Source organism: Macadamia integrifolia, chromosome 13, assembly GCF_013358625.1.
Source record: "Macadamia integrifolia cultivar HAES 741 chromosome 13, SCU_Mint_v3, whole genome shotgun sequence".
Lineage (NCBI taxonomy): Eukaryota > Viridiplantae > Streptophyta > Magnoliopsida > Proteales > Proteaceae > Macadamia > Macadamia integrifolia.
Genome location: NC_056569.1, coordinates 474,714 through 493,824, shown reverse-complemented (window position 1 = coordinate 493,824; position 19,111 = coordinate 474,714). Strand labels below are relative to the sequence as shown.

The 19,111-nt window shown below is 37.4% G+C and overlaps 2 protein-coding genes across 5 annotated transcripts in view; both read left to right on the top strand.

Moving 5' to 3' along the window:
- The first annotated feature begins 146 nt into the window (after window positions 1–146).
- LOC122059514 lies at window positions 147–12,018 on the top strand. Of its 4 annotated transcripts, none has more exons than XM_042622328.1 (10): window positions 147–407; window positions 2,186–2,270; window positions 2,373–2,572; window positions 3,012–3,062; window positions 5,349–5,479; window positions 5,596–5,712; window positions 5,869–5,991; window positions 6,403–6,467; window positions 7,001–7,167; window positions 10,997–12,018. In XM_042622328.1, the coding sequence occupies exons 3-10, from the start codon at window positions 2,396–2,398 to the stop codon at window positions 11,057–11,059; spliced, it is 894 nt and encodes a 297-aa protein (XP_042478262.1). In that variant the 5' UTR covers window positions 147–407; window positions 2,186–2,270; window positions 2,373–2,395; the 3' UTR covers window positions 11,060–12,018. The 4 variants fall into 4 exon arrangements, with proteins under 4 accessions (XP_042478262.1, XP_042478260.1, XP_042478259.1 ...); XM_042622326.1 differs by having other exon boundaries at window positions 2,169–2,270; XM_042622325.1 differs by lacking the exon at window positions 147–407 and adding an exon at window positions 416–563 and having other exon boundaries at window positions 2,169–2,270.
- Window positions 12,019–12,896: 878 nt separating this feature from the next.
- LOC122059764 (E3 ubiquitin-protein ligase listerin) overlaps window positions 12,897–19,111 on the top strand; it is a 24,279-nt gene continuing 18,064 nt past the window's right edge. Inside the window, exons 1-4 of the mRNA XM_042622801.1 lie at window positions 12,897–12,938; window positions 13,340–13,998; window positions 14,221–14,704; window positions 17,121–17,659. Of these exons, the coding sequence (XP_042478735.1) occupies window positions 12,897–12,938; window positions 13,340–13,998; window positions 14,221–14,704; window positions 17,121–17,659 (1,724 nt within the window). The remainder of the gene's footprint in view (window positions 12,939–13,339; window positions 13,999–14,220; window positions 14,705–17,120; window positions 17,660–19,111) is intronic.

The following is a 19,111-nucleotide window of genomic DNA, read 5'->3' as shown; positions in this document are numbered from 1 at the left end:
TTTATAAAAGAAAAAGTGAAAAAAAAAAAAGGAAAAAATATGAAATTACCAATTTAGCCTCGGTTTTGAATTGTCAAATCACTCGTTGAAAGCGATCTTCCTTTTTATATTTTACCCTTGGGCTACAACTAAAGAATGGTGCGTAAAAGCCGTGCTACTCAAAGCAGAATAATTTATGTCAAATACGCCGTTGGTGGGCTCCGCTTGGCCCATATCTACATCCAATTTGAAGTGCATCTGATTCGGATCCATCGGTGAATAGGTGGGAAACCCTATGGTCCCGGAACTAGGTTAACAATTCTTTTTTAAATTTCCATTATAAACCTACGTCATAGCAAATCCTGTCATGGCGTCCTTTATGATAAACACGACTGTCGTTCCACTTGTCGCTTCCTCCTCTTTCTCAGGTATGAAAGACATGGCGCTCCATTCACTACCATTTTTTTTTTCTTAAGAAAATACTGCGAAAAGCTGTGTGTCATTTCTATTTTTGAGTCTGAAATCCCACAAATGTTCTGAACACGTTTCCTTCCCTGCTCTCGTTGCGTTTTTGCCTGGAAAATGTAAAATTCTTCATCCTCTGCAGACATTGTTATTCCAATCCCCCCTCTACATTTATCCCATCTGTTTAATCTGTATGTGTTTTGAATCTTATGGATTATAGAATGGAGATTGAAAGGTTTGGTATTGTAATCTGGATTCGCGCTTTTTTCTTCTTTTTTTTCCCCTTTTCTAGATTTGAATACATTTCTCTGTGTCTTGGATGATGGTGAATATGTTCAATGTATTACAATACTACATAGGTGGTGAATCTCTTCATGATCTGAAATCCTAATTTTGCTCTGTTTTGTTGGATATGTTTTGTGCCAAATGATTCAATGTTAATTCTTTTGCATGTTTCCACCATTTGCTATTGCTTCTTGCTTCTGTGACAATAATGTGCTTTTGAACCCTTTGGTTGATTTTATTGTTTGCGGAATCTCTATGCATGTTGAAGATGAGCAATTTGAATAATTTCCTCATAATGTTTTCGGCATCTCTATGCCTGTTTAAGATGAGCAATTGGAATAATTTCCTCATACTTGTTAAGTTTTTTAGAGCTTTTCTGGGTACCAATTCAATTGCCTTGATACAGTCTCATGATGTTGTTCTCCATGCTCAAATGTCTAACATGTGGTTGGCTCTGAGAATTTGTCATTCAAGTCTCAGTTTGGAAAAGACCCATACAACATGACTGAGGTTGGGTAATAATTGCTCTGTTTGAGATTATTATTTGGTAAGCCAAATTCGAATGAATAGCATAAGCATGGCCCATATAATTACTAAGGGAATATTTGGGATGGCTTCTCGGGCTTCTGCTTCTGAAACTCAGTAGCAGGGCTTTTGGGTCAGCAAAGGGCGGAGCCATTAAGAGAGCTCATATTGGAATAATCACCACTCCCAACACCAGAATCCAAGAAGATGGGGGAGGTTATGAGCTTACGAAGTGGGAGGCAGAGAAGATTCCAACACACAAACCTCCTATTGCCTCCACCTTATGCTGACGTGAAAGCCCTGTTTCTGGGTCTTGAAGCAGAAGCTCAAGAAGCCATCCTAAACATGTACTAAGACACATAAACTACAAATGACCAGAATTTGACACTAAGGCTAAATTTTATGAAATTGCTTATGCTAACTTGCACTGAATAGAAATAAATAGAATTTCAAGCCCACAACTCAAACCCAACAATATAGATTCTCCCAATGATCACACAAGCTCTTAAAACTAAGGGTGAGCCCCATATGGCTATGTCCCCCTACTAGAACTGCCCCTATTTCCAGTGTTGCTCAAAGTTCAACTGATGGTCCCTACCATCTTGTCCCAAGTAGTCAGTTCCTACATTCCTATGAGTAATATCTTTTGCAGTTAAATAAATCTCCTGATATTATCTAAATGAATTTTATCGTTGCTTTGGAAATGTTGTGGTGGAACTGGAGTATTGAATGATCCAGCAACCAAGTTTTACATGCATGTTAATTCAATGAGGCTGTTAATTCCCCCGTGCCTCCAATATAGCGATGATGATTATTATCTAATAAGACAAACTCACTATTGTCCTCATGTCCAGTTCATTAATTTTTTTTTTGACACTTATTTGATTGTACTGTTTTGTCATGTGAAACTTCAGACAATGCCATATTTCAGGTTCCTGATGGGAGTCAAAGGGTCTGGCGTGAATCAGAAGCTCCTACCACCTCTTACCTTCCATCAACTTAGTTTTGATATTTAGGTAATATATGCAGTATTTTCTTACAGCTACATCCATGAATGTATTCTTCATGCTTGATGGAACATTAAAACTGTTCTTCCTTCCATTTCTGGATGCCAAAAGGAACACCCTGTGATCTTCCTAGGATGGCTTCTAGCTTCAAGTATTGGAATGAATGTGTTGATCCACTGGACTTGGAGGCAATGTGGATGGATCCTTTTGTGAGCAAAGAATGGGATGATGCAGGAGAGACAAAAGGACAAAAAGTTCACCTTTCACGGGATCCTGATGGGCAGGCTTTTCTTACCCAAACTGAGATGAAGGTGAAAATGAATTCATCACTCATCACATTATCATCCATACATAAAATTTTATTGCACATACCATACCTGGCATTTCAAAACCAATTTTCACCTGATTTGAGAGGGAATTTGGAGACAATAAGATATACAACTACACTTCTAGCAACGTTTTGAAAAAAAAAAAAACTGTCAATTTTGTGCATTTGTTTCATAGTACTCGACAACTATTGATCCTTTGGAAGTTTCAACAAGATTTGGAATCCTAAAGCTTTTCTTAACCTTTTTTTGTGGTTTTTTTTTTTATCCTTTCTCCCTTTCTTCTCTTGCTTAATATATTTCCCTTCTGTTTCGGGTGGGAAGGGTGGGAAGACGAACAGATCCTTGCATGTGAGTCTGTAACAATCACATTGCTGCTCTTTCTGACAATTTTTTTTCCTGTATTTGGTTGGTGTCCCTTCAGGCCGTGGCTGAGATTATTGTCCGCAGACACTTCCAATCGCAAGTAGATCCGGTATCTTCTAGAATTTTTATTATTAAAGTTTATTAATTTATAGTGTATTCCTTAAGTTTGTTTATATCGTGGCTCATGTTGTAACTGTGCAAGTTTATTCTATGTTTTGATTTTAAATTAGTTCACGTTTTCTTACATTTTTATAAGTGACCATAATGTTTTATCTTTTGTAAATTTTTCAGGAATTCTTCTTGAAAATTTTATTACTGGTGACCATGTCTCTATATATTTCACCCCCACTAAAACTTAAGATGTGAAAATATTGAACTCAAAATTCAAGCATTTTGCCATTTGTAGAACATACAATGCATTATAATTTATAATATTCTAGAACATTATATGTTGATCTTCAGTCTTCCTTCTTTATTGTTAGTGTCGGGTAAATATAGCACATTATCATTAAAATCCATGCATCGCTTAATTTAGTATATTCTTTTCTTGGACAAACTCTCCAATGGTCCTTGCACTGCATGACCGATAAACCTCCTCTTCAGTCTTCAGATGTCTGAAAATTCTTATTTAATTTTAACACAATTCTTTGTGAGTTTTAATGAAGGCTGGTTCTTTGGAATTCTAGTCCTTCAACAAAACTTAGTACGATTCCCAAAGTGAAGTTTCTGGTGGGCAAATCAGTTAGCTAGATGGAGTTTACAGTTTGTTTTGAAGCTTAATGAGCCAACCAACAGGCAACAGCGATACAAATAGATAGAGATAATACAAGAAAGATGAGAAAACACATCTAGAACACTAGATCCATGAGGTTTGGCAATATAAATCTTCCACTCTGCAGAGGATATATTTGAGAGAGAAATCCAATCCTTTTTCTTAAAGATTAAAGGAACCCATCTGTTTTTAAAAATATCATTGTCTTTTCTCACATTTATCTCATCAACAAACTCTTAATTGTGCCGTCACCATTATCAGCAGCATCCCAGCTTAAAGAGTTATCTTGAATAGCTAGTCATGAGGCCTATTTATAAGACCAACCAATTCCTTCTTGACCGGTGATCCACAAGAAAACCCAAATTGGTTGTCCTTGTGGAAAGAATTCCTTCATCTGTTGGTACAGGCGGAAGCTGGCTGGACTGAGGTTGGCCGAGTGCTGTATGCAAGTTTCAGTATTGGGCTAAGCTTGGGCTAACCTGCAATAGTTATGATGTAGAATATGTTGCATCAATATGGTATTGGGCTAACAAGGTTTATATCTAGATAAGCTAAGACAGAAACTCAACTCGACTATGTAGCCAAAAAAAAACCTCATGGCAACTATTTGGAATTGTCTACATGAACCTCCTTCTACAATTCCACTCTATCTAAGGCTTTATCAATGCTAACGCATGCGTAATGGTGTTTTTGTTCACTACTTCAACCTACATCATCTTCAGCATCCCCATTTGTCCTTTTTCCACCTCTAATTTTCACCAAACCACACCTTATCACCAGTGCACTCAATGGTCTTCATTCCAAATGGCCAAACCATCTCAAACAAGTCTCCGTTCGTTTCCTATTGTTACTTCCTAAGTATTGTAGTATGGGTATAAAGGTAGATTTTGTCCTTGGGGGCATTATTGTACTTGTACTCATTTCTCATCTGTTATAAATAAAGGTGGCTAGTGTCAATCTGACACAAATCATATTTTTTCACCAAATCACAACAGTAATGTATTTATTTATGATTGTGTCCTTCCTAATGTTTCCGCTCATCTATCTCAATTTCTCAACATCCTCTGAAACAGAATTTTGTTATTTAAGTGAGATGAATTACTATTTATTATGATCCAAATTTAGTATTTATTTTAAATACGGGTTTTCTTCATGAGATTCCATTTGCAGTTTCCTCTCACCATACCTTAGTCAAAGATCCATTATTGGGTTTCTTCTGTGTTCTCAGTTATATGTACTGCACTACTGCTAAGACAAACCACTTTATGATGGTAACAATTTCATGATGGTCTGAAGGGAAGTGGTACTTAATATTCACTAAGAACATATGTGAAACACAGTTGTTTTGTATCTGAAGATTCCATTTCAATATGCATTTTAATTTTATATAGATATAAACCTTGTCTATTTTAGAGCATACACTGTCTATTTTGAACTGAATTAGTGCTTACGACAATAGGAATGCGTTTCCCATGCTAATAAAGCATTTGTGGATAAGCCATATAGTTGGGAATTGAGAAAGGCTTCAAATTGTTAGCATTATGTAAAGCGTAATTAAGCTAAAACAGTTTATACTTTGATATTAAGGTTTTCCAAGTTTGGCATCCTTACTTTCTTGTGCAGGACATGATTTGTGCTATTGCTGAACTTCAAAGTGACAGACAACTTCTTACAACACGGTATAACAAACAAACTAAGGAAACTGGTTTTGGGCTCATGCAGTTGTCACCAAAAACTGCAGAGTGGCTTGTCAGGTATTAATTAGATGATCAAATCCTAATTACTAATCAGAGAGTATATAACATCTTAAGCAATTGTTGCAACCCTATTTGGTTAATTATATTACTCTGAAACTGGAACTTCCTTGCAGAGAGATGAGTTACCGGCAATATGAAATAGAAGGAGACTCAACACTTCTGTATAGGCCTTTCATAAGTGTATATTTTGGTGCATCATACTTAAAGTGGTTATCACATTATGATCAAAAGTATGTTCATTTATTCAGTATATTTTTCTGTATCCATAAATTACTTTATTGCTAGATCTGGATTTTGTAACATGCTGTCTCCCCCAAGGGGTTATGTGATTTGTTCGATTAATTATTTTGGGTGTTCAATTGTTTACTGTGGGATTATATCTTCAGGGAAAGAAATGAAGAATTTGTAATTAGGGCTTACAAAGGTGGAACAAAAAAAGCAAAACGAAAGTCAACACTGGATTGCTGGCGACGGTACCTCTCGGTCAAACAATCTCTCCCATCCAGGAGGTTGTTTCAGCATACACATTTAAATCTTGTCCAGTATTTTTTTTTTCTTTCCAATCTTCTGAGCATTTTAATCTGCATGTCTTTTCTGTTAGCCAAGCCTTTAATTAAAGGTAAAGCATTGTTGACCATAATTTTTAGCTGCAGTTATCTTGTGATGTGAGTTTGGATATCCTTAATACCCCCTCTCATTATTTCCACGTCATATTACGCATCTGGTTGATTGAGACTCTAGGTTGGGGTAAGCAATGGCGATTGATATAAGTTGTAGGTATTATGTAAGATGTTTTGGGATGAGGTGTACCATCTATCTACATTACCTACTGCCTTCAATGAATTAAATAAAAAACTTTGTCCAAGGTGAATCAAAATGCTAGTACTAAAATTGTTAGACATTTTCTGATTATTGTGCAGCCAGACGTGTAATGCTTCAATGCCTGATGCTTCTATTCCTCCTCTGCCTATTTTAGAAAACAAAGGTAGACTTTCTCCTGCTACTTGGCATATCTGGTAGGAAATGATGGCATTTAAATTATTTTCTATGCATTTTCCCCTCTTTGGAAAGGGCAAAAGGAATTAGTTTTCTTATAGCATAAAATTTTGAGAGAGAGAGAGAGAGAAGAAGAAGAAGAAGAAGTTTCAGTCTCAATATTTTAATGCTTGGATCACAACAACTGGGTCTTATTGTGAAGAAGAACTTTCACTCTCAGTGTTGTCATACTTCGGTCATAACAATTGGGTCTTTTTCTCAAGCTAATTGGATGGATCAGATGCTTCTTTGATGTACTTTTTACTAATTTTACCACAGATTGTTTAATTATCTTCTGCTTCTCAAGTCTTGTTTGTATCAACTAAAACTTGAGTTCATATAGTTCCTTTGAAATACTGTTGTCTCAAATGAAATGCTTTAATCATATTTGATGTGTTTTATGTGGATAAGATTATTTATCTTACTCTGATATGTAGTTAAGAGGTCTTCTCTGACTTCTTTTTCTTTTTCATGAGAGAACAGCTGATGAGTTATACTGGGATTCAAGAGCTTCTCCTGAGGACATGGAAGAGATGTGGATGAGCCCTGAAGTCCTCAAAGAGTGGACCAAGTCTAATGAGAATAGAGGAAAAGTGCGCTTTTCACTTGATGCAGAGAAGAGACCATACCTTTCCCAGATAGAAACAAAGGTAAGATTATATCATAACAAAATAACAAACATATCTTCATCCAAGGTTAGAAGTATAGGTGGGGGTATTGGTATTGGTAGAATTATAGGTTGGCCAATTTGACTGGTGTATCATGGACATGTAAGATTTGCATTGATAAATGGAGAAATTTAGGACAAGCATGCGAGATGTGACACTCTCAAGGGACACATATAAATTGTAAAAATGCATGGAAATACCTTTCATAAAACATTTTGAAGTATCTAACCCAAAAGATCAAGCTGTTAGGTGAGAGGCCTAACTGGTAAATGGAGGAATCCAAGGTCCAATGTGGGATTATTACCAACACTCCTCACATGTTGCCCGTCTTTCGGGTGACTATACACAGATATTTAAATAACATAGTGGTCCTAAACTGCTGATGGCTCTGATACCATATTGCAGTATCCAACCCAAAAGCTTAAATTGTTAGGTGGAGAGGCTCAACTGGAATATGAAGGCATCAATGTCCAATGTGGGATTATTACCAACAAAACATATTTAACTCAAAGTAAGGTATATGTAATGCAAGTCATACTTTACTTATATCAATCAATTGGTGGAATTGCAGCAAATATTAGCACTCAATGATTAACAGTAGTTTGATCTCCATGTAGATCTATTATCATAATTCATACAGTTTTTTTATCGGTGTTAATCCCACATTGTTTGCGAGTGACAAATCTCTTTCCTAATATACCTGTGAACACCATCCTCTCATCAGATCAATCTTTTAAGATGGATATTTACATGGTATCATAGCAAGTTGTGTCCTGATTCCCTTCCGGTTCCATTGGTCTCCATCATCCTCCCCTTCCTGTTTCCTTCCACGTGTATGGTGGTTCCAATCCACCTACACACGAGAAGAGTGTTAATCCTACATCGATTGTGAGTGAGAAATCCCTTTTTCTGGAATACCTGTGAACACCCTCCTCTCATCATATTGGTTTTCCGAGATGGAGATTGACAGTTGAATCTTAAACAAAACAAGCAAAATGTGGTTAGATTTGGGAAGGGCTAAACAACTTTGCAAAACATAGAAAAGCTCTTCGATTCTTTCTATGCCAAGGACAGTTAGCATAACAGAAAACATGAGGTTTTAGTCACTTTTAACAGGAAAAAAAAAATGAACAATAGAGTTGAAAGCAAGGGGCAGTAATTTTTGAAATACTGAAAGTATTTTGAGCACATGGCTTGCACTTTGCACAATTCCTAATACTCCCTACGCCCCCACGAAGATAGTCCTGTGTGAGGTTTGGCACTGTCCCAAAAAGTTTGTCCAATTTAAAAACCAAGATATGAAGTTCTGTTAGATTCTGATAATGCCCTTATTCAATAGTCAACACATTTATTTCATTCACTTGTCGTAAATTTTTTCCCTTTATTACATAAACACAACTTATAGGGGTAATGTTGGAAAGAGGGTTGGATATAGTGGGTGATTGATGCATTAATGAGTAAAGAAAACATCTTTGAAATGTGGGTTTTTTCAGCCAAGACTGTGTTATTGGGACAGAGGGAGTAGTCTTATATAGTTGGATCTATGAGTTGGTTTGAAATCAATTGTGGGGTGGAACATTGAGAGGAATATTGTGGTACATTCACGAGGGAACACAAGCATCTTCAGGTTGGTGATCTAAAAACTCAGGGTTCTTTGATGAAGATTCTGCAGGAGAACCAGATGATTAGTCGGTAATCAGTGGTCATATGTTCCTTTTAGTTCAGGAATGTTTTCTTGGTCCACCAAGAAGCGAATGGTCTTGCACAATATTCTTTTATAATGGTATGTTGTTTGCAATGTTAATATTGCTGGGCAATCCATTTTTTTTTCGGTAATAAAAATGGAAATATGGGTATGCCATATACAGGGTATGCTGGAAGGTGGAAAGAGTTAAGGAGAAGAACAATCATGTGACCTCAAGAGAGATAGTTATCAATCACGGACCAAGGGGGTGCCTCTGAGTGGAGGATGTAATTCGGATGAGCTCTATGGGTCCATTAAAATTTCAAAAGTTGCAAGGGTCACAAAGAGGGAAATCATTAGAGATGACCTGGGGATGCCTGAGCAGAATAGTGGATCAATCGTTTCTTATACAACTTGTAGTGGGTGTAATTGGTGCATGGACTGCATCTGGATCATATAAGTGCTAAATGTGCCATAATCAAAGAGCTTGTAGTACAGAAAAGTTCCCAATTAGAAGCCAAGTGTCTTGGGCATTGTGGTGGTTAGTATGAGGGCCGATTAAATGGTGACAATATGTTGGCATCAAGTTATTCTGTGAAAAGCCTTGGCAAAAGGACAATGAGATGGAATCAAAATGCCTTTCAGTCTTTCACTCTCATGAGTAGGTGTGTAAGGACTTCTGCTTTTTGAAGGCGGCGGGTGTTGCAGGTCCATGTTTGTTTTAGAAACACAAGGCTGAACCTGAAGTCACTTTGGTAATGCAGTGACTCCAGTCTCAGTTAACTGAAAGTCGCTATGGTGTGCAGCTTACCGGGATTTGCAAAGAACATAACTGACCAAATCCCCATCAATATCCTAGTTTCATTTTGAAAAAAAAAAGTGCAAGTTTGAAAGATTCTTCAATGCTAGGATAATTTCCTACATTGGAGATATTGAACCCCGTTGATTGGGTGGTTATGACCAATTAAACCTGTTCCATGTAAAAGAGTTTTTTAGAGTAAACCATGATATACACATAGAAATGCATGGATGGTTGTGTGTGGGCAGGTGTTCTGTGGTACACAACCATTACACCACTCACCTTTAACTACCCAGTGGTCACTTGATGTTGAATAGCAGTTGGAAGCCATCACAATCTCTATATCTCTCACTTTTCATCTAACATTCACCTATTGTGAGAAGGCACATTGGGTGGTTTGCAGTTATGGTAGCTACATCACTATGTTCTATGTACAATTCAAGTCACAGGGGGCACTTGATTGTTGTTCACACTGCTCCATGTGGCTAGGACATGTATATATAATTAGATATAATGGTTAGCAAAAGTGAGCACGAGATGACAGGGACCTTTCCTCATGGTCACTTGATGTTTGAAGAGGTTCAATTAATGATATTTGGAAATCCATAAAACTTGACATGCACTTGTTGGCAGGTCATCTATGCTTTCACCCCCATCACTTGCAAGATGGTAGCATCACACTTTTTTCCACCTATTTTTCTTCTTCTCTCTCTTCCCCTTTTTTTGGTATGCTACTATGCTATCCACCTAAACCCAGGCGTCATGAGGACCAAGCAAAGCTAATGAATGTACAAAATTTAATTCCTGTCTCCCCCCACCCCCCCGCCCCTGGCCCCCCAAAAAAAATCCCCTTTTTGTGGTAGGTCATGATTGTCATCAATAGCCAACCCTGGGCGCCATAAGGGCCATCAGAAACTAATGAAAGGATGTATGTAGATTCTTCCTTCTGCAGGTTCTCTCATCAAGAGGGAGCAACTTATGTTCTTTTAGTCCAATTCCAATAATTTGAAACTGAAAGACTATAAATATCCGAACATGTCTTTTAAGGAAGGATTTGATCTTGATTCTAGATGCTTTTTCCTGTATGTCAATATTTGGCATAGCAGCACTTTGATGTAACATTATATGGTGGATTTTTGGCCCTTTAAACCTTTTTTTGTTTTTTCTTTTTAATTATATGAGTTTTGTTGGAGAGATGATGATTAGTTAGCTTCTTCATACAATGTCAAAGGTGAGAGCTGTGCAATTCATTTCCTTTTAAGAAAATTCATTGTTGTGAATTGTGATGACAAGTTGAGTAAATATCCTTCTATTGGTTTTCTTTGCAGGCAGTCGCTCAAATCATTCTTTCAAAACACTTCAGTACAAGAAAAGTGAAACCTGTAAGTTAAAGAAAACTTCCAGATTGTAATTGCATTTTACTAGACACCGTCGCCACTATTCTTTAAGGTAATAAAAACAGTTATAATTTCTTTCGGTTTGCTTTATTATGCTCCTCCACTGCTTTCTTGAAGGTGTCAGCTCCCCTGGTGTTTAAGTCAATGGTTGCTGATACCCCTGACTGGGATCATATCCCACTAGTTGCGGGTTGAGGGGTCCCTTCATGAGCCTAGTAGTGCTACCCCAGCTCCGAACTCCCCTACCTACCCACTCATTAGGTGGATCCAGCTAGTAACCAAGACTAGGAACCGGAAACAAAAAAAAGGGTTTTCTTAGTTGTTGCCTGACAGCCTTGTAATTATCTCCAGCCAATTAAATTGCCTTTTTCTTTCCTTTAAGCATTTGCTCCTTTAAAGTAAGTCCCTCAGCCTTGTTTTGTCTAATATCCTTTTCTTTCTTTTATTCTGGAACCTGCACTGTAATGTTTTAAAATTTCATCCTGAGATACATGATGCCATTGCCATTATTGTTTGGAATGACCTCTGCCATGTCTGGAAAGAAATAAAAACCGGCCTTTGAACCTTGTCTTTTTTTTTGGAAGTTTCCTTTAGAAACTATTGGTTTGATCAACAGACTATCCAGTTGGAAACTTGGATCATTTGGATTGTGTAAACTGGAATATCAGAATGCCTACCATTGACCACCGTTCAAATAGGTACACTGGAATATCAGGACCCATTGCCAATGGTGCAACAGTGCAAGTGTCTTCACCACTAGTCTACGGAAACTTTATACCTAAACAGATTAATCTTATACAATATAATGTTTTAAATATTTATATTGTATTTACCTGAAACATCCAGATTACCAGAACCATTCAGACCAAACTGTCAGGCCATCAGACCACCAGGCACCAACTGTGTTGTGCCAAATATTTACTAAAAAAAAAACTGTTAGGCCACAATGGTCCTAGGCATAGTTTTTAAGGCGCTATAGCGCTGATGCGGTCTAGAGATGGTAAGGCAGTGCTCCGCCTTATGTGAAGTGGCGCCTTATGGGGTTTTTTTTTTTTTTTTTTTTTTAAAACACATTTTAAAATTACTTGATGAAGATTCCAAATATAGATTTTTTATTGGTAGGTGTATGGTTTTGTTAACACTTGAGATGTATGGGATCAACTTTACTCCATCAAAAATAACCAAAACAAACAAAACAAAAACACGATTCACAAACAGGGTTTGGATTTTGTCAAGGGTTTTAAGAAAGGGCTTTGAGAAGGAATCAAGGAACAAGGAAGAACCATTGATCCAGGCCACCATTTTGCTCCGGCAGCATTGAACTTCATTCTTCTTTGACGGGAGTAGAAATATAGTGGATGACCTTAGGACTTAGGCACTCATTTTGGCATCATAGAGGTAAGTATAATAAATACTTGTATTTTTTATGTCTTCTTTTCTTTATATTTATAATTTTGTTTCATAATTATATATTTATATTATATGTTAATATGTTATGATGATTAATGATTGATGATTGATGATTGATGAAGATGAACTTAGTTTATTCACTTTATTGATTTGTTTTCATTGGTATGAATATGAACCTTTAATATTTATTTAACATATGAGTAATAGGATTCAACTAGGATTTGAGCAAAATAGATTGGTCTTATAAAAAAATTACACAGGAACGCTTTAGTCGATAAGGCGACGCTTTATGCCCGCCTTATTGCTAAGGCGCTCTGAAAGACCCTCAGACGCCTCCGTCGCCTTACCGCCTTAAAAACTATGCTTGTAATCTACTCTTGCATTATCTCCTCTAAAGTTTCCTAAATTGGTCACCAAACAAATGGAGAAACTTCGAAGGATACTTTTTGTGACTGGTGTGAGAGTATCAGAAAAGTCACTTATATAAGTGGAAGGGAACCCCAGCCAAAAGATTTCATTTTGGAATTTGGAATATTGATCTTTTGAGCACTGCTTCTCCGATTATATTATTGTCAGGGACACATTCCATTTAACATGCTGAACCATATTTTATTGTTACACATGATCCCTTTTGCATTTGTATGCTAGTTTATTTCTTGTTCTTCTGTCTTCTGATTTGAATTTCAGTTGGGTGTATTATCAGCAAATTCAGTATATTTCCTTTTTCTGGTAGTTGTGTAATCCCTGGATTCATTATATTGAATACAAACACCATCTCTTATCTGTTGGTAATATAAATTATTTCCAAGGTGTTAATCATCTTTTCTAACACCATAATTTTGCTTTCTGATTCATTGATCACAGGTGCTCTCTTCATCATTATTGGCATTTGCCACACTTATTGATATCCTATTTGGAACGCAATCAAGGAGACCAGGTTTTGACAACATTACTGCTGAACCAAAAAATGCATCAAAGGCGAGGGAAACTGCTAATTCTTCTGCCGGAAAGATATTCTCCACCCATAAATATTTTGTTGACTTTCTCAAATCTCAAAGCCCTGGCATTCGTTCAGCTACATATTCAATATTAGGGAGTTTTATTAGACATATTCCTCATGCTTTCAATCAAGAAACTATTCAGACTTTATCCATCACAATACTAGGTGCTTTCCAAGAAAAGGATCCAGCATGCCATTCTCCTATGTGGGAGACAATTTTGCTCTTCTCTAAAAAATTTTCTGACAGTTGGGCTAATGCTAATATTCAAAAGACTCTATTAAATCGGTTTTGGATTTTCTTGAGGAATGGATGCTACGGGTCACAGCAACTTTCTTATCCAAATTTAGTTTATTTCTTAGATACCATACCTCCTAAGGCAATAGATGGAGAGCAGTTTCTGCTAAAATTCTTCCAGAATCTATGGGCTGGAAGGAACCAATCCTATCCCTCATCTCTAGGTCAATTGGCATTCTTCAAGGCATTTCAAGAATGTTTTCTTTGGAGTGTACATAATGCATCAAGGTATGTGTCCTAACTTTTATTTGTTGTAGTTTTTAGGATGTTATTTGACTGTTGTGGAACATACAGATGATTGTGGATGTTCCAAGTTTTTGCTCCTTTTTTTTCTTTCACTGCTGTGTCTTATTTGCTGTGCATTAGAGAGATTTAAGGTTTATCTGCATCTCCACCGTTATAATTTTTTCTTATTCTTTTCTTAGGGCATGACCACTTATTTGTGTGCAGATATTGTAATGGAGTGGATGCTATTTCTCATTTCCAGGTCAGTCTTATAGAGAATATCCTTCTGCTTTTGTGGCATGACTATCTTTTGGTAGTCAACCCAAATAGTCAGGGTTCTGTCTTCTCTGGAAAGTTTAATGGTGGGTCGTCTGCGGATAGCATTCACCCTTCAGGAGAAAGCGCTAAGGAACGCAGGTATCCCATGGGAGGTATGGAAGAATTAGGGAAATGCATTGTTGGAATTCTATCAGATCTTTCTACAAAGGAAGGCAATTTGCTCAGCACCTTCTGTGTGAAGTTTCAAGAGGATTGTTTGGAGATGCTTCGGCAAGAAGAGCACTTACAGAAATCCTCTGAGCATATTGAACAGGTTGTGAACTTTTTGTCCTTATTGGGGAAGGAGGCAGTGCAGAAAGGTGAAAAATGGCCATTGGATTATTTGGCTGGACCATTAATGGCAAAATCTTTTCCACTAATTAGATCTATGGTAAGTTGCTGTGTTATACATGACTTTGTAGTTATTCTCTTCCTTGACTACTCTTAGATTGATTTGATGCTGAAATGATGTAATCACATGCTTTCTTCTGCTTTTGTAAAATGTGGCGGTTTTTTTTTTTCATTTAATTATTGATTTCCCACTTTGCTCCATATACCATGGTATCTAACACTTGCGGGCATAGACTAGACTACATCCTTAGGCATGTCTAGCAGAAACAGTTAGGGGTTTTCAACTGATCTTTGTGTACTGATCTCGCTCCCTTCTCGCATGCCTGGACAATTGAATATCAAGAACCTTTCTGAACGTCCGTCTTCATGGGGCGATTTGAAAAGGAGTATACTTTTCTTGCAGTGCCTTCCATTCCACTATTCTGATAGAGATATATTCTCTTCCGGACGATCAAGTCATAATGAGCTTAAAAAATGATGCTTCCTTGGCCATGTGGAACATGGATTAGCATTATGTCATTCCTACAAGTGATCCCCCATCCAGGATTGGAAGAAGTGCCATATGAGGACTTGGAGATCAAATATAATATGTTTCTTTCTATTCCTCGTTAGCCATTTATTTCTCCGAAACAAGAGATCAAAGTGATTTTACTCCTTTGCAAGTAAGGATCAAAGTATCGGTATCGGTCGGCTAAATTTAAGATACGTATCAGAGGTAACGTATCATATCGGAGATGCTTTAAACCATGTTTGCAAGTGCCAATAAATGTACAATACATCTATCGTATTTGCACAATATGACACATGCTGAGAATGCAATATGAAATTGCTGTCTCACCCCCAAGACCCGAAACCCCAATAAGCACCTATACATTCCTAGCCTTTTTTTCTACTTAGGTTGAGTCATTTAGAGTGTTTAGTTTGTTCTATGTGCAGTCATATTATTGGATATTGACACACAAGAGTGCCTCATGGGGCTAAGGTTCAAGAAGTCAGGATTGAAACCGAAATATTTATGGTTTTAACCAAAATCTGGTTACAATTTTGCAGAGGTCAATGGTTGGTTTCGTTTGACCATTTCGGTGGTCAAATGGCAATATTTTGGGCTGAAACTTGGCAGAGACCTTGATTATGCATCCTTAAACACAGTGGAACCTGTAGATTGTTGAAAGTACATTCAACTTGTTAGTTTGATTTCGTACCCTAGGTTGGCAGTGTACGTTGTACCTTGCTTTTATACAAGGTTCAAAAATTAGTTTCACCATTTAGGTCAATCCAAAACTATAGAAATACCAAAAATTCGCCAAAACATTGTACTTTTTCCATGTGTTTCTCTTGGGCCTTTTTTTTTTTTTTTTTTAGGGGGGGTGATGGTTGGGCTAATAGTCGAAATGGCTGAAATTAGCAAAATGAGCAACAAAATGACCGAAGTTGTCTTTTTGTGTTTTGTATGCAATTTCGTTTTGGCAAAAAGAAAAGACCGAAATAGCTGAGATTTCGCCGAGCTTTTGAACCATGCCTATATATTCTCAAAGATAACCTACGTTAAATAGGATTTGGTACTATAACATACAAAACATAAAGGAACAAATTAAAATATACAATTGCAACTGACAAATGAAGAAAAATCATTTAATATTATTAAATTTCAGAATATCACACCAAAGGTGCAAGTGGTACAGTCATTGACTTCACAAGTTCACATCATAGGTGCAAATAAGCAATAGTCCTTTGCCCTTCCTCCTAGTCTCCTACTCTGTCAGTAGCACATAGGGTTCTGAGCGGGCTACATATTAATGGAATAGAAAATGTAGCTACGATTGAGACGTTCTTTAAGCTCATTTTCTACCAACTACTATTGGCACATGCCCTAGATATCAGCATAAAATGGGTTTTTGGCCATGGTCAAATTCTGAGGAAATACATTTTCATGTTACAAATGTTAGAACTTAAAGACACTTACTTGGATATTTTGAGCTTATTTTTTCTGCCACATGATATTGCAACTCTTCTTTTTGTTTTATGCAATCAATTTAGGGTCCGTTTGATAACGTTTCAAGAAACGAGTTTTTTCCATTTCTGGACACAGAAACGGCAGAAACGGAACAAAAAGCATTTGATAAAACTGTTTCGTTTCACTTGTTTTCAAAAATAGAAATTGAAATTTCTACCTATTTATGGTTCAAGAAACGACCCAAGTTACTTGTTTCGCTCGCCGTTTCTGGAAACGACTTGTGGCCATTCTTTCGTTAGTTACTATCGACTTCTAGGAACATGACTTATCAAACACCTTCAATTCCGTTTCTGCTTCTAGAAACGGAAATTTATGTTTCTACCGTTTCTTGAAACAGAAATGGCAGAAACGTTATCAAACGGGCCCGTAGTAACTTCTACAATTTACATCTTATTTGTCTTTTACTGATAATATGCATTCATACATTCATTCCTCCTGACAGCAGGACTCACCAGAGGCTGTAAGGCTTTTATCTGTTATGGCTTCAATTTTTGGACCGCAAGAATTAGTGTCACAGCTCTTTGTTAGTGAAACAAGGGATTCCAGCATTCATCTTTCTGGTGATGGTGACCATGAATCAAGAACAAAGCAGTTTTTACAGGTCTTCAAGGAAGATATTATCCCTTGGTGTTTAAGAAGAAATAATCACTCTATGAGTGCATGTTTAGATCTCCTGCTTGCTTTACTTGATAATGAATGTTTTGTTGAACAATGGTCCAGTATTCTCACATATACTACAAAGCTAGAAAACCCCAGCCCTGTGCCTGGGTCTATGGACTTTGATCATGTCGCTGTTTTAGCAATGCTCATGGAGAAAATAAGGAAGGAAATAATCATGAGGAAGAGGAAGGTGGAACCTGAATCTTATATTTGGCAAGGGTCTGACCTAGAACAATGGAATCATAAGTTATTAGATTCAGCTGCTGTTTCTGTTGCCTGTTGTTCTCCTCCCTTCACAAAATCCTATGCTTGTTTTCTACGGTATGTAAATTTTTAATATCTGCACAACATTTAAGTTCTTACTATAAACCAAATTATTGTGGTATGTGGGAACTGAATTGGCAAGAACATAAGCATTTGTTTTTCTATTTGATTGAAAACAAACTTTATTGTAAAGTGGAGCAGATGCATCCCTTACAAGCCTCAAGTAGAGCCAAAAAGAGCAAACGCCAAAAAGCACACAAGTCAGGAAAAAGGGAAGTGGGTGAGGGTGGTGGGGAAGAAGGCAATCCATGATAGGACGACTGGAAGTAACATCACCCTCAAAATCCTTTTCCCCAGGAAACAGTGCAACAACCAAAAGGCAGGGTTTAAAAACCTGGAACCAGAATCCGGATTGGTCTGGGCCAATTCCAACCTGATTTTTAAATCTCTGCCGAAAGGACCTCCTTACCACCCTTGCATCGCAAGAACAGCTTTTTGTTCTGTGGTCATGACTCGTGGTCTGTGAAATTTGTTCATTTGCATATGAACCCCCCCCCCCCTTGTTTCATTCTTTTGATGTAGATAATCCTATGCATGGCCTCTAGTATCGCATGAGGAAGAACCAGCTTCAGAACCAGCACTAGAGTTCAGTTCTGGCCCAGCTAAGCTCAGCCCCATCGAGCCAGCTTTCGCAACCTGAAAATATGATCCATCCAAACATTCTGTTCCAGGCCTTTACCCTAAGGGACTTTTCTATTCAGATCCACTCTATTCTGCATTGACAGATCTGTAGACTTCATCGAACTTCATCATGAAAGACTCTCTTTCATATACCCATGAATTCACAAGGGTCGCATATATTTAGTGCTTCGAACCATCTCTGTTGGACAATAAAATGGACAAAAATCTTGATTTCCCCAGCCTTTCATTGACTCATTCCTCAGAAAATATTATCCAGGTTTTTCTCCCATCCTGCTGCAGCATAGCAAATCTTCGATTCCCCATCCTCATCTATGTCAAATCCTTTGGTCTACATTCTACTAACCCACCCTGAATTAAGAGGTCTATTTCAAAAATCCCTACCTCACTGGTAATCCTAGTGGAGTTGAGGTTCTGTAGTTGTGTTACTATCATGATTTGTGAACACTGTCATCTGTAGCACCTGCTGGGAAGTCTGTTTATCGTTTCTACAACTGCACGCTATCCCACTGTGTTTAATAGCTCAAGTATGAGTATCCAACCTTGCCTTAACCAAATTCTGAAATCATCAGACAGCTCCTTTTCCACTTTAAAATTACCTTCCCCATGTTCCCCCACATGGACAGGGATTTTGTTTTTTCCTGCCCACTGCTTGAGACTTCCCTTTCAATGAAGTCCACGGGCAGGCAAAAGCAGCTCATTCTTAATCCACATTGTTGCCCAAAAAATTACACCACTTGGTGAAAACCTATCTCCTCACCTCCCCCAGCATCTAATTTCACCATCTTCCTATCTGAAATTGCAGATGAT

Coding starts and splice junctions, on each gene's coding strand:
- LOC122059514 (XM_042622328.1), top strand. CDS start 2,396: ATGGCTTCTAGCTTCAAGTATTGGAATGAATGTGTTGATCCACTGGAC. Junction 2,573..3,011: donor TTACCCAAACTGAGATGAAG/GTGAAAATGAAT, acceptor GTGTCCCTTCAG/GCCGTGGCTGAGATTATTGT. Junction 7,168..10,996: donor TTTCCCAGATAGAAACAAAG/GTAAGATTATAT, acceptor TTTTCTTTGCAG/GCAGTCGCTCAAATCATTCT.